We start from the raw sequence: 14,421 nt of genomic DNA on the forward strand, positions 1-14,421 counted from the left end.
ACCTGCCCCCCCCCAAGCAGATGATCAAGTACCTGGGGATGTGGATTGACACGGTGGCAGGGGAGGCATACCCACCTGTCCTCACTGTGCCCCAGCAACCAGAAAAGCAGTGGCAGGTCCCCCTCCCACTTGGTCTCCCTAGAGAGACTAGTCCCCAGAGGGAGGGCACACACCAGGTCCCTCCAATAGCAATTAAAGAAGTCCTGGAAGGAGATGGACAAGCCTGCATCACAGATGATCAAGTCGATGGAGAAAGTCAGAGAGGACCTGAGGTGTTCGAGAAATCCCATGAACCACCTTCAGGGAGTGCCACTTGGCCTCCCACCACCGGAGATGCTGGTATTCTTGGACACATCCCGAAGAGGATGGGGTGCTCATCTGAATGGCTTGTGTGTTTCTAGGAAGTGGGGCTTGAAGGAAAGGACAGAGTACATCAGTCTGCTGGAGATACCAGCAGTCTGGCTGGCACTCCAGCATTTCAAGAGCAACTTGTGGAAAAGTCAGGGGTGACCATGAGCAACAACACCATGGTGTAACCTATATATACAAGCATGGAGGAACCATTTCCCCCTTACTGTCGATAGTTAACGACCTTGTCTGAAAGTTAAACGGCCATTCCAGCTCGCGCCTGCAAACTAAACCCCTATGTAAAGACCTTCAGGTTTGTATGTTGGGAAAAATACAAAGTAATCAATAGTTTGCATAAGTTGAAATTAGAATTAATAGAATTTTTAATGTGTAAGTCTTGTATTTTACAGTTTTAAAATAATTTTTTTTATTTAATTAACTAATCATACTTATTTCAGGAGGGTAATCGTTTAGTGCAAGAAGAATATTTAAGGCGTGTTTACACTGCCATTTTAGCTCACCCCGTTTTACAAGAGCTTGGTCATTCTGTGCCACAATTGCTTGTGAATCATGCAAAGGCAGTGCTGCTAATGCACAGGTAAGTGTTTTTATTTTTCATTTAAATCCTAATGTAAAGATTTAACAAAATGTTTTTCATTATAAAATGTTAAAAGATAGTTTAACAAAACCACTGAAGTATTTGCCAGGCTTCATTGATGTGAGGTAACTTCTTGATGCTTTCATACAGTAATTTTTTTACTAGTGGCTGTTATCCCTCAGTAACACTGGAGAATAGTGAATGATGCTGGTATATTTTGAAATGTTTACCAGGTACATATTTACAGTATTAAGTACTGTAAAGTATACAACAGAACTGAGGTCTTGGAGATTTCCTGCATTATAAGTGTTTTGTTTGATTACAGCAATTTTTAAAAACTCAGTAAAGCTGCTCAGTATAAAAAATAGTTCAACTTATGATGCTTTGTGTTGCACCATGTATTTTAATGTTAGTATTCATATTTGTGTGCAGGTATTCTGTAATTTAAGATTTTTAAGCATAATGACCTTTGGCTGACACAAATTAACAATAGTTGAAGATTGCAACTAGTTTTGTTACATTAACAGAGTTTTAAATGAAGAATTGAATTTGGCTATACAATTTAGAATGTGTTTCCCCTGAGTGGAAGTGACCATAATGACAAGAGGCAAATTAAATTCTACATGTCAAGCTTTCAAATATATGAGGAGTATTAAATATTTTTTTGTAATTGTGCATAGAGTATTTTATATAACTTGAGACTTCCTTTTTACAGAGCGCTGGATGAGGTGGAAAGAATATATGAAGAGGGAGAACGAGCTCGTCGAGAAGAGTTGAGACACACACATCCAATATTTTCACGTATAGATTCATGGCTGGCAGACCAAATTAGGGCTACACACGAAACATTAACAGAACAACACAAGTGGCGTCCACACGAGCACTCACTGGCTCTCTGTCGTCAGCATGATCTACAACAACACGCTTATTTTCTGCAGAGAGATTTGTCATTTATGAGAGAGGTATGAATGCTCAGAAACAACTGTTATTTGAATTTTTTGTTCTAGAAGCATAGCACATGTCCAGATATTAAGAGGCAAAGTATTATTGTTGGTTGCAGGGATTTTGCTCATCTTTAAATCTTATGCAGGTTTAAGTAAATTCAACTGTCTATCCATAAGTAGTCTTTTAATCGTTTAGCCTGAACAGAACTTAAAACCTGACCCAAAGCATTGGAAAAGTAGATTTTTAGTTTTAAAATATCAAAGGTAATACTAAGTGTTTTCTTTTAAATTACTGAGAAGGGGCAAAAATTAAAATGTAAAATGAAAAGTTTATTTGATAGTTACATTTATTTTGTGTAGGTACAAATACTTTACTTACATTTTTTCTTGGGATTGGTACATGAGGTCTTTGCTACTCTATGCAGCAGAAACAATTTTTAAAAGGTGAGACCATAGAATGTTAAATTTTGTGGCAGGAGTACAGTGGGATGATCATGTTACAAATGAGGAATTGTCAGAGAGAAATGATATCAGTAGGCTAGAAAAAGACAGATCTGAAGATTCAGGTGGACTTGACACGTGATGAGAGGGATTTAGGAACAGTTGTCTGAAAAACAGTATTTATAGAAGTAGCTGCATAAAGATCTGTAGAAGGCCTAGGAAATCACAGAGAAAAGGAAATATGAGGACCTAGATCTAGGCACCAGAGAGTTGAGAGAACTCGTTTATGTTCAGCACCAAAGAGGGAAAAGCTGACCTATAAATGTTTATGATAATGATGATAATCTCTGTATATTTATATCCTCATTAGATTATGTTTTTCAGAGTTGCGATCTTGCTTTTTTGATTTTCAGAGAGAACCTGTTTTGTTAAACGAACTGAAAAATTTGAAAGTGGCTATGAGAGTCTTTCAGTGGCGAGCCCAAGTATGGTTCCCCAGCAACTACATTGTCAGTCGAAGTTTCCAGGGAGAAAGTGAAATCATACCAACAGTGTTGGCATCTTCTCCCACTTCTATCACTACCCCACGTACAGATCCGAACCATCCGGTTTATTTATTAGAAAAACAGGTAAGTTGTATGGATAATAATATGCCATACAGAAAAATAAGTACTATAATACTTATACTATACTGTAAATGCAATGATAATTTTGTATGTGATCATTTGGAATAAAAAATATGTTAAAATTTAAAACCATTACCTAATTGCTGCCAGCAATCTGTCAGTTAAATCCTTCGAAATTATATGCTTATGCATGTCCTAATATCATCGTAGGTAAATTGAGAAACAAGTTTTTCACCAATAATCATTCCTGGTTGTCTTAAGAACTAAAATATTTACATGATTTTAAAGTTTATCAGTTACAAGTTTGATGTATGATAATTTATAGCACTACTTGATGTAAGTTGTGTTTGGCAGGTTTGAGTTTAAATTTGAAGAAATTGCTTAAAACTATTACAAAGTATTTTGACATATAAAGAATAATCTTTATGATTGTCTTAGCTCATTGTTTATATGACACAATTCTGTGTTCTTGCCTTCATTAAGTTCAGCTATATTTTTACCTTATTTTTGTTATTCTTTATTTTTATCAGTGTAAATATGTTTGATTAGGAGCACAATAAATGGTTACAAATTGTGTTTGCCTCCTTCATGTTTTTGTTTATTAATTAATTTTTTCTTCCAAAACCTCAGTTGTCAATACAGAAGAGCTTATTTTTGATTTGCAGTTAATCAGGACCACTTCAACACGCTGGCCATTTTGGCGATGGTGTAACTTTGTGCACAGATCTTGGGCTTGGACCTGCAATACGTTGTTTTTCTTTGGGGTAAGATACTTCCAAGTCAGCATTGTTTTTGTATATTTACAGTATGAAATGGATGAAGAATAAACAGGAACAACCTAACTTAACAGACTTCTTTGCATATTAGCTACATTATTAGGGTTATTTTTTGCTATGCTGCCATTTTTGATGTGTTATGTTTTTAAATAAACCCCTTTGGGTGTTAAGTGTCAAGTGCAGGTTAGTTTAGGTTAGGAACTATGTGGAATTTCTGTTAACTAAGATATCTAGAAAATATTCAAGTGCAGGGTATAATATAGGGTCTCTGTTAATTAACAGACTTTGTTACTTATCTGATAAGTTGAATACTATACTCAGAAACTGCAGAAATTATTACTTTAATGAAATAGTTTAATCAGACCACATGTTGAAAATAATGCAACCTTCACTGAAGGAAGCTTAAGGAAAATTTATGATTATCTGTACTCATACACTTTTGCCCATGTACCTGTGACTCCTCAGTTTTTGAGGTCAGTAAGGGAAAGATCATTTGTAGTCACAACAGAATTTTACTTCCAGATGTGACTCAGTAGAACATTTGACAGTATGTATTGTGGTGCAAAGAGGTTGACATCTTTCATTTTAGTCATCAATGACAGTCAGTGTTCTGTGAAATATGGGCTAAGTTCTCTTTTTAACAACCAAATGAAAAATATTATTTAGCATGGTGTTGTTGTCATGACACCCAAACATATTCTATATTTATAAATATACAGATCTTTTTACATACATTGTATTTATGCATATGTAGCTATCGGTACTTATATCATCTGCATACCCTTGTAGGCTAGCTTCTCAGCCCCCATTTCCCATAGTTTTTCTCAGCCCCATTCCCAATAGTTTTGCACATAGGTATGATGGCTAATTAAGCCTACAATAAGCAAGTAGAACTTCCATAGGTTAGACCATAAATGCAGTAGTCAGTATGTGTAAATGATTAGACTAAAATTAGAGCAGATGATGCTAAATTGGATCTAAACTAATTTGTCTCAGGTTTTCTCATGTGAATTTCATCACCTATTCGCTTTTACATTGCATAGCATTATCATAACAAGTTTTACATTCATTACTAAATATCAGCTCTGTTGCACTTGATTGTATAAATTTGAATAGATGAGATTTTATAGTACTGTTGTTATTGCAGGAAATAGTGTTGTTCAGTGTAGCAATTTCTTTGTAGATTACTAATCTTCTCCAGTTTACTTTACTGAGAAATTACTAACGGCCTATTGCATGGCACAAAATCCCAAATATAATGCTTAAGGACAAACAAATATTTTATGGAAATCACTGTTGGAATACAGTTTCTGTAAACCTATTTTAAATGCTTGGAAACCATCAGAATCAGCTTAATTTTTAGTTTATCCTATTATTAAGTTTTTAAAGAACTATTAGACAAAATTTTATTGAGAAAAGAAACCCTTCAGGCTAACTATATGAGATTTAAATACAGTCTTTTAACTCAGTGGTATAGGTAAAGTAATACAGTACAGAAATAATAAATAATAATTTTGAGGGTTATTATTATTGAATAATTAGATGTACATTGTACAGTATATATATTTATTAACACTGGTTTGTTTTTCATAAGATATTCTGATAAGGTGTTAGAAGTTGTTTACCAAAGGACTTTTTACATCTAGGTGTGGCTACCACTTTGCTCTCCAGTCAGTCTGAGGGCTTTGCTGTGCCAAGAACCATTTATGCCAGATTTTGAGCTCTCGCAGGTAAGTGTGCAGTCATGTAATCATTTTCAGAAGCGAGACTGAAATTCAGTTCTGTAATGGTATTTGACTTTTGAAAAGATTTTTGTAACTTCTTCTTAAAGATGTCAGGATCGCCATTTTCTTTAATTACAGGTGAATGGTACAGTTTGTCCTAGTAAATCATCTCTAACGCCTACATTAGCATCACGACTACAAACACTCTGGCGTCACATATCAAAATCCAGATCACATTTTGAAACTACACCAGATACAGGTTAGTTGTTTTTTATGGTCAGTTGTATAAAATGATGATAACTTAAACAGTATGAAAATCCATTATACTTATCACACGTAACTTTAAGGTTTTGATTTTTTATTTGCTTTCTTTTGTATTATTCTTGATTTATTTTTGCAGGGTTTATAGGAAAAGGTGTCACACGGCACATGAACCGTGCTTGGAACTATGTTATGAAGGGTATTGTTGGCACATTGCTCTTAACGACAGTATTCCCGTTAACTTGCCTCTTAGTGTCAATGGGATCGATGGCTGTGGCTGTTGTAGCACCGTTGTGGTAGGCATTAGTTTGTATTTGTTCCTGGTATATGTGATAGATAGCATATGTCATTATTTCAGAACAAGTGAAATATATACTCAAAAATTTGTAAGTGGTCACTGATTCCAGAGTTAACAAATGACAAAGTAATTTCTCCTCAGACAAATTAAGCCTGATTTTATTAACTTCTTGTCTTGTGCATATTATAAATGTGTGCACATGCTAGAGGTAAGTGACACAATATATGAAGTGGTGTTGACTCCCTGCTGATGAGTTTTATGCATAATTGTATGGAGCAGGTGAGGTGAAGTTTTTTAACAGTCTTCACAGTGTTTCAACAGCTCAGGTGTGGATGTGGCCTTGACAATCATATTTTTATTTTTGAAAAAAGTACAATCCATTAAAAGACAGTGATCATATTTGATGACATATGTACTTTGTAAAAAAAAAAAAATGGCTTAAAAAATCATCTCAATGAGGCCCTCTGTAGACTAATGTTTTACCAACATTTACTACGGTAGGCTAATTTTATCTCAGATGGTCAGTACTACCTTGCCTAACTCTATAAGGATATTATTTACATAAATGATATTATTATTACTATTGTTATTATTATTATTGCTGTATATATATTTGTCGACTTAAGACCTGTGTTGCCTTTACATCCATTCTGAGAATACAAATACTATGTGACCAGAACAGCACCAAGAAGCAAACATTCTGTAGGTAAATGCAAACTTCACACATCCATTTAGGCTTACCAAACGTATGGCTTGTCTAATCATTCATTACGATAGTATTTCACATATTTAACAATATTCTTTCTGTTTCATGCAAAACACTGGCATAAGCAATATCAAGTAATGATATAAACAACCAAATCAAGAAACAGCTGTTTGCTCCTGTTATTTACCTGTGACTATCACATGTATAAGAGTTGCATCACAGTTATCAACTAGTTAAAAACTTGCAAATTCTCACTGGTGGCTTCCATAAGTAAAGATGAAGTAAATTTTTATTTATCCTTCATGTAGTAGAGAATTAGGTCTTAAGAAATTTAACTTGCAAGGCTGCAGCTGCTGCAGAAGAAACAAATATTGTGCAGGCTGGGAAATATTTTGCAACAGGGGAAAACTGTCTGAAACTGGAGAATCACATCTTTACTTCATTTAAAAATTCTGCATCGATAAATTAAGGCGAGCTGCATTTTCAAAAGACAGCTCTGCTAATTTACAAAAAAAATTTATCTGAATTGCTTCACTTAGCAACCAATGGCAGTGAGAATGTCGGTATTACTCAGTCAGGTATCATTTTGCACGCATGGCAATGATGGTGGCAAAACTCAATCAACAGATGACTTTGAGACTGAACATTACCAAAATGCAAATGGTGCAGGATTGCAATGTTCTTATTTTATAATAAAAATTATATGATAATACTGTACATACAATATCGTTGGATCAGTAGATGAAACATTAATTTTATGAAATTCATTTTATACATCTGTTAATAGTTGTATAAAACGTTAATAGTTACTGTTTTGTAATGTACTGCTAGCTTGCTGTAATCATTACATGCTTATTCCCTTACAAAATTTTTGTTTTTAATATGCCTTGCTGAAATGGGTGCATCACTGCATCTTATATGCTATGAAATACGCTGTTGTTTTCACTTTTGATAAAAAGTACATACAACTAGTTTTGCATGACTTTTTACAGAATTTAATATGCGGTAATGAAGATTTTTTATTCATCACAATTATCCTTATCCAACAGGGTTCCTGCTCTTGTTTTTCTTATCCATATAAGTTGCATACTTCTGTACGATGTAGATTCTCCAACGGGTAAACGAAAATGGAGCCCAATTCTACAAGCAATTGCTCTCCATCTCATTGCTTTAGGTATTATACAGCCTGTGTTGGCCTTCATTACTGCTACTTTGATCTGTCCAGTCTTGGCTACCATTGTTTTGTTATGTAAGTACTGTTGCTCTCACTATCTTATTTAGTCACTAGTTTTTTATATTTTTGAGACAACTTAAATGAAAAATGAACATGGCCTGCTGACTGGTTTGCCCACTTCAGCCTCCTCTGCCCATAATTACGCATTCTTATGTAATGAGATATTTTTAATGTTTTTGAATTTCAGATGGAGTTGTACGTCGAGGGTTAAGACATATTTGGGACGCTTTCATGTTCCATGCAGTAATCAAGAAGAGAGGTCGAATCCCAGCCTCTGATAGCTTCCTTGTAAAGCGAATTGCAGGACCAGGATTGCATAGCAACTTTTACTATCAGGTTGATTTATTTTCTGAGTTTCAATATTATAAAGAATAAATCAGTTACTCTATTTTGTCAGCAGGTAATGATAAATGTAAATATCAAATACTGAAGAATTCATTGAAGTCCAAAATTGCTAAAAACTGAGTTAGAAGAAATTTCTAAAAATCAGTTTTACAGGTATGAGTTAGATGTTGAAAAAAATTTATATTCAACTAGTTGGAGAAAGTTTAACATTTGCCTTGGAGACTGTGTACTAGATTTTTTACTGGAGAGGAAACAAATTTTCTCTTCATGAAACTAATGTTATAACTATACTTTTTTCCAGATAAGCTGTGAACAGGCATTAGCTGCCTTCGAAGCTCGACTTGAGTTAGATGAGTTAGCTGTTTATCAACGTGAAACTGAAGCTGTAATTTATAAACCTCTCATTGTTTACACGTAAGTAAAAGTATTCCTAGTTGAGTATCGTGAGAATGTATTTTAATATTTTCAGAATTACTAGATATGAACTTGATAGAAGTGCATGTTTAACTGGAGTTTCATCTTCCAGAAAAATTGTTTGATGTGATAGTTTCCTTTCGTCACTAATGGTAATTTGGGTTTAGGCAATTGTCAGAAGGTATTCTACTTTGCCTTCTTCCACGAGCTCTGTTCCAAGTGGGAACTTCCATCATTGCCTTTAGTGCCTACAGTCTAAGAACTAGAACATGCTACTTTGATTAGCATCAGAATTTACATCATGTTGAGGATCCACATTGCTGCACCAGTACAAGAAATCTGTCATTCCTTGTACTTTATTTGTTAACAAAGAAAACCGAGTATTGGGGTAAGGTAAAGCTGAAGAACCTTGACAGCTTAGTGGGAAGAATCCAAAAGGAACAGCTGGGGCTGAGATGATGCTGTGGGGAATTTTTACTACCATCTGTTAGTGATACTGATGCTCACATTTTTTAGAACAGCTGTAATACTCTATCAAAGCACCATAGACCATTGCCTTAGGTTTTCCGACTTGTATTGTTAGTAAATTCTTGGTTGTTTCTCATCATTGTTAATTTTTTTATTTTCATGTCTATTTTTACATTTTTGCTTATGAGACTTCTATTTTGCAGAGCATGCTCGCAGGTTGACAGCTATTAGATATATCCCATAAGGATGTTTAGTTTTTTAATAATAATGATAGTAGTAATGATAATACAGTATTGTAGTAATAAAGGAGTTTGGTAATGATTGATGCATTATATTTCATCAGAAATATATTTCTGATGAAAGTATAACACCTTCCATAAAGGGATTTTGACAGAGGAAAAATCTGTTTCTGAAAGTCCGTGTCACCGGTGAGGTATTCCATTACAGCCGCAATTTCTAGGTATAACAATGCTAGATATGCCGGAAAAGGGCTTTCAAGGCTGGGGTTTACTGATCGATCGTCTTTGAAGGCGTCGGTATAATGAAGGGTGAGTGAAATACCACTACCACGGAAATATACTCGAAAGATCTCTCCTTATCCCAAAACCCCGTAAAGAGTGGTGAGCGTTACAGCTCCCACACTCCAACACCGCCAGGGCCGCGACACCAGCGCCACCTACTGCTTTGTTCCATGCTAGCACTAACCCCAGACTTGTGTGCAAGAAGGGGAGGGAGTACTAGACTAGACAGGAGAGTCACCGGGTGACCGCGGGACCTTCCTCAGAAATAGATTTTCCTCTGTCAAAATCCTTTTCTGAGTTCAGTCCGATGTCAACCGATTGAAATAGTGATAGAATCATGCCAAGACTGCTACTACTGGAAAACAAGGGGTAACCTGAAGAAAAAGGCAAAATTATAGCGAAAATAATTTTAATTGAGAATCTCTTCCATGAAGCAAGAATGTGTAAAAAGTAAGGCAACTTAATTTTAAAGGCACACCAATAAACTTAACTACAAAACACTGGGGTCCCGGTCTGATGGGGAGAAAACCTCAAAAATCTTAAAATTACTTAAAAGTAGTATGACATGAAAATGTGCACAGAACAAGAAATACAACCTTAAAACTATATATATAAACTTGGGCTTAAACATGTAAGAGACAGACTAATGAAAATAACACACGCAATTATCCGAGTGCGTGGAGCCAACAAAGCTTGTCGAGTACCGCAAGCGAAACAATTATGGCTAATCCAGATTACAGTTTTCCATCATAAAATACAAATATATCAATATGAAGAGCTAGGCAGTGAGGCATAAACGACCAGGAGAACAGCAGAGAAAGCAAATGAGGGTAGGCGGAGCGGGGAAAAGAAAGGATATAATTGGCCCCAATGTGGGAATGACACTTCCCACTGCTACGTGGAGTATTTCAGGGCTTCAAGTGATTTTTTTAAATAGTGGCGTTTAAACACTAGAGGTGATTTCAACCCGTATATTTTGATAACTCTGAAAAGTCCATATTATGAAAATAATTAGTAGAAGTAGCCACTGCTCGGATATCATGAACTTTGGGGGCTGGTCTGGGTTGGCTTGTTTAATGAAATACAGAATCTGTTGTCTTACCATTAAGGGAAAGAGTACCGCCTTTCTCCTGATAAAGAGGACCCGACTTACTCTGTGGAGTTCTTGAGAGGTAAGATTTAAGTGTATGGACTGGACATAAAGATTGATCTTGAGGAAGGGGCACCACCTTCCAGGGAGACCACCTGTCCTGTGGGTCTTCGTTTTTAGCTAAAAATCTAGGAGTCAGGGAGAGGAGGACTTCTCGGATGGGAGGAAGTTAACAAAATTATCACCTCTGAAACCCAGGCTGACAGCTCTGAAATTCTAGCACCTGAAGCCAAACTAAGTAAAAATAAGAGTTTTCCTTAACAGATCTTATTAAGAGCAATGTAAGTTATCCAACTCTGGCGCTAACTTAAGGGCGTCATTGAGAAACCAAATAACCGAATGTGAATATTGATACTGGTCTCAGGCAATGCATGCTCTGGGGATGGATGAAAAATAAGAATCTATGGAGTCAATTTTAAAGCCGTAAGAAATACTTTCTTCAATGCCGACTTGTGTATTATTAGTGGCGGGCCAGGCCTTTCTCAAACAGTGACCTAAAGAAGAAACTCCTAAATTAGTCGTCATAATTTTGGCTTCAGATGGCACTTTCAGGAAGGAGGCTAGCTAGCCGACTGCTGAGTCATATTGCCTAATAGTAAGAATCTCTTTTATCAGTTTACAAAACAGAGTGTTGACAGGGTCAATGTTTGCTCCTTTTGAGCTGCAAAGCTTTATAAAGTCCATAAAGCTAGAATCTTGAATCATGAGGAAGCTGACACAGTCTTGGTTTATGCTGTCTGGGTCAGAATGGGCTTTGGGAATCGAAGACTCCATAAACCCAGTTCCTGAAGAGGAACAATTAACTCTTGACCAATAGGGGAGCTACCAGGCTGGTTGACCTTTGAATGTCCTTAGTTTGTGTAAAACTTTCAGCATGTGAAATTTATTGGAGGGAACAGATAAATTCTCTCCCAACTGTTCCAATCTACTGTCTTGTTGCGTCTGTGGCGAGCCTGAGGTCAGGTGGGAGCTCGCGTAACGGGGACTTGAGAGTTGCTCTCTGTTGCGAACAGATCGCGGAGTCCGGAACCGGCAAATCCACTGGAAAGATTCGCATCCAGGGACCCTCCGTCTCAGGGTAGTCCTGGACAGGAATCCGCCACTGCGTTCGGACACCTGCTAGGTGGGTGGCTGACCAGGTGCCAACCCGTTAACGTTGCGCCAGGAGAAGATAGCTACCATTGCCCAGTTTCTTTCGACCTGATTTGGAGCCGCCCACGGTGCAACGAACTACCACTCGCTGTTCTAACACCAACCTGATAGATCCGATTGGGGCGGATTTTCTTCAGCGTCAGAAAGACCGCCATGGCTTCCAGGGTGTTTATATGGAACTGCTGAAACATTGCTGGACCCGCGATTCCTTGTGCCTTTTGTTTTGGTGAATATCCCCCAGCCAGCAGAAAGCGTCTGTGTGGATAACTAGTGCCGGAGGAAACTGAAGTGGAACTGTTTTGGACAGGCCCTTGACTGTGGTCCAAGGCCGCAGCCTTGTCTTTAAGATCTGAGGGATAGAGGAGACCTTGTCCCTGAGCTTGGTGTTTGCTCGGCTCCGCCACACCCTGTTTATGTCCTTTAATTTGGCTTTCAAGAGAGCAGGTCTGTTCTAAACAAATTGGAGAACCCGAGACCCTTTCCTGGGACCGACGGGATGCTGACTGATTTTTGAGAAACCTCTTGGTGAGATGCTATCTCTTTCCTCTTGGAAGGAGGAGAGATAATGCGTGTGGAGGACAGGTCCCACTGAGGGCCCAGCCATTGAAACCCGGGGCTCGGAGTCAGGCGGGACTTCTCCCTGTTCAGCTGAAAACCCAATGACTCTAGGAGGTGGTGACTATGGGCGTGGCTTCTGACACTCCCGGAACAGTTGGAGCCCAAGATTATCCAGTCGTCCAGAATTAAGCTGCTAGGGAGATTCCTTGGGACCGGGCTGCTGTACTACGTATCCGCCAGCAGGTAGAATATCCACAGGTGCAATGTTCAGACCAAAGGGCATGACCCTGAAGGAGTAGGCTTGGTTCCCGAGTCTGAAACCGAGGAACTGAGAGAAGTTCCGTGCAACTGGGGCGTGATAATAAAGCGTCTGAAAGATCGATAGAGCGGTGTGGCTCCACGCGAGATGAAGTCGGACCTGAGCTACCGTAAGCGTGGGAAACTTATCGCATTTTATGTAGAGATTTGAAGCCATGACAGATCCAGGATCACTCTTTTGCTGATCGGAGTCTTTTTGGGAACAGTGAATAGCCTGCCTTTGAAACTTTAGGTGCCTTGCTTTCTTTATTGCTCGTTTGTTGAAGCAAGTTCTTTTATAATCCTGTAGGATTGATGTGGGTGGCTGGTAAAATCTGTTTGGAGGAGGATTCTTGATCCAGCTTTTAGTCACTTGGACACAATGCTGTGTGCCCAAGGGCTGAAGGTCCATTGGTCCCTGAACCAATACAGGCGACCGCCTACCTGCGTTTTCTCAGTGGGAGGGAGTGGGTTTGTTCCCTCTACCACGTCCTCTCCCCCTTGGGGTGGTGTTGGGTGCTCCTCTGTGAGGGGCCTTGCGCTACTCCCTTGCCACCTATTGAGGCCGTGAAAAATCCTGACCTTCATATGTAGGGTTGTATGCTGGTGAGGATACATAGGAGGCGCCATGGTTGAACAAAACATACTGCTGGGGTTGGGACTTGAGGTAGATGGCTGGGCCACTGCCGGGCCGGGGCGGCAGACCATCGCCTGATGGGATATCTTATGTCTCCTGAACCTTTTCCTCCTCTCGTCTGGGGGCCGGCCGATTCTGGGGTCTTGCGCGCTTATAGAGGTAGAATTCCCCACCGGCGCGAGACTCTGATTGGCCTGTGTAACCGGACATGGCGGATGCCAACCTCTCCTTCAGGGAAGAGGTTAGGTCCCCAGACTGAACATGTAGGCTTGTTAGGCTCGTGGCGGTTGTAGCGTCAGCAAAAATAAATTTTCTACATTCCAGCTTCATACATAACAAACTCATGCAAGTCTAACTGGAGTCTTGGAAAGACTTGGCTAGGACCTGGAAAAAGGTTAGTCCGAGGCAGGCGGCAGTGGCCTCAGTAAGACGGCGGACTCAAGGACCGGGCTAGCAATAGGGTCTCAAACTCCGTAGCCCCAGCAATGATTCTGGCAGCTTGAGGTTGCACCAAGCTAAACCTGAGTAGGCGCCAAGGGTCCAGCTTGCCTACAGTGAAAGTGGACGGGCGTCCACCAGAACTCAGTTCATTCCTGCGGTGCCAAGGAAGTGGTCTGTTTCCCTCAATTGAGGAAAGGGGTTCCCATCGAGGCATGCTCGGGTCGTGGCCAGAGCAATTTTGTCCATACAAGGAGTGGGAAGATCTTCACCTAGGGTGAACGTCGTGAAATTGCCCTTGAAAGGGGTCAATTTTGTGTTCACTGCCTGCCACTCCGTCAGAGTGCGCAGGAGAGCCGACTGGGCTTGGTCTCTAGGGATGATGACAGTTTCCCTAGGTACCTTGTCTGACCGAATCCAGGCTTCTTCAGTAAGCCTCACGAAGCCAGGATAAGGGCAAGGTCGAGGAGGAAGAACTCAACTCC

At 39.0% G+C, this 14,421-nt stretch overlaps 1 protein-coding gene across 10 annotated transcripts in view; it reads left to right on the forward strand.

The window, feature by feature from the left end:
- The window catches only part of LOC136855148 (uncharacterized), a 501,815-nt gene that overhangs the window by 434,724 nt on the left and 52,670 nt on the right, over positions 1–14,421 (forward strand). For all 10 annotated transcript variants that reach the window (XM_067132044.1, XM_067132047.1, XM_067132045.1 and 7 more), the window contains 10 exons: positions 807–946; positions 1,662–1,908; positions 2,745–2,960; positions 3,623–3,721; positions 5,380–5,463; positions 5,596–5,716; positions 5,858–6,014; positions 7,772–7,971; positions 8,144–8,292; positions 8,603–8,715. In XM_067132044.1, the coding sequence (XP_066988145.1) occupies positions 807–946; positions 1,662–1,908; positions 2,745–2,960; positions 3,623–3,721; positions 5,380–5,463; positions 5,596–5,716; positions 5,858–6,014; positions 7,772–7,971; positions 8,144–8,292; positions 8,603–8,715 (1,526 nt within the window). The remainder of the gene's footprint in view (positions 1–806; positions 947–1,661; positions 1,909–2,744; positions 2,961–3,622; positions 3,722–5,379; positions 5,464–5,595; positions 5,717–5,857; positions 6,015–7,771; positions 7,972–8,143; positions 8,293–8,602; positions 8,716–14,421) is intronic.

Source organism: Macrobrachium rosenbergii, chromosome 30 (genome assembly GCF_040412425.1).
Source record: "Macrobrachium rosenbergii isolate ZJJX-2024 chromosome 30, ASM4041242v1, whole genome shotgun sequence".
NCBI lineage: Eukaryota > Metazoa > Arthropoda > Malacostraca > Decapoda > Palaemonidae > Macrobrachium > Macrobrachium rosenbergii.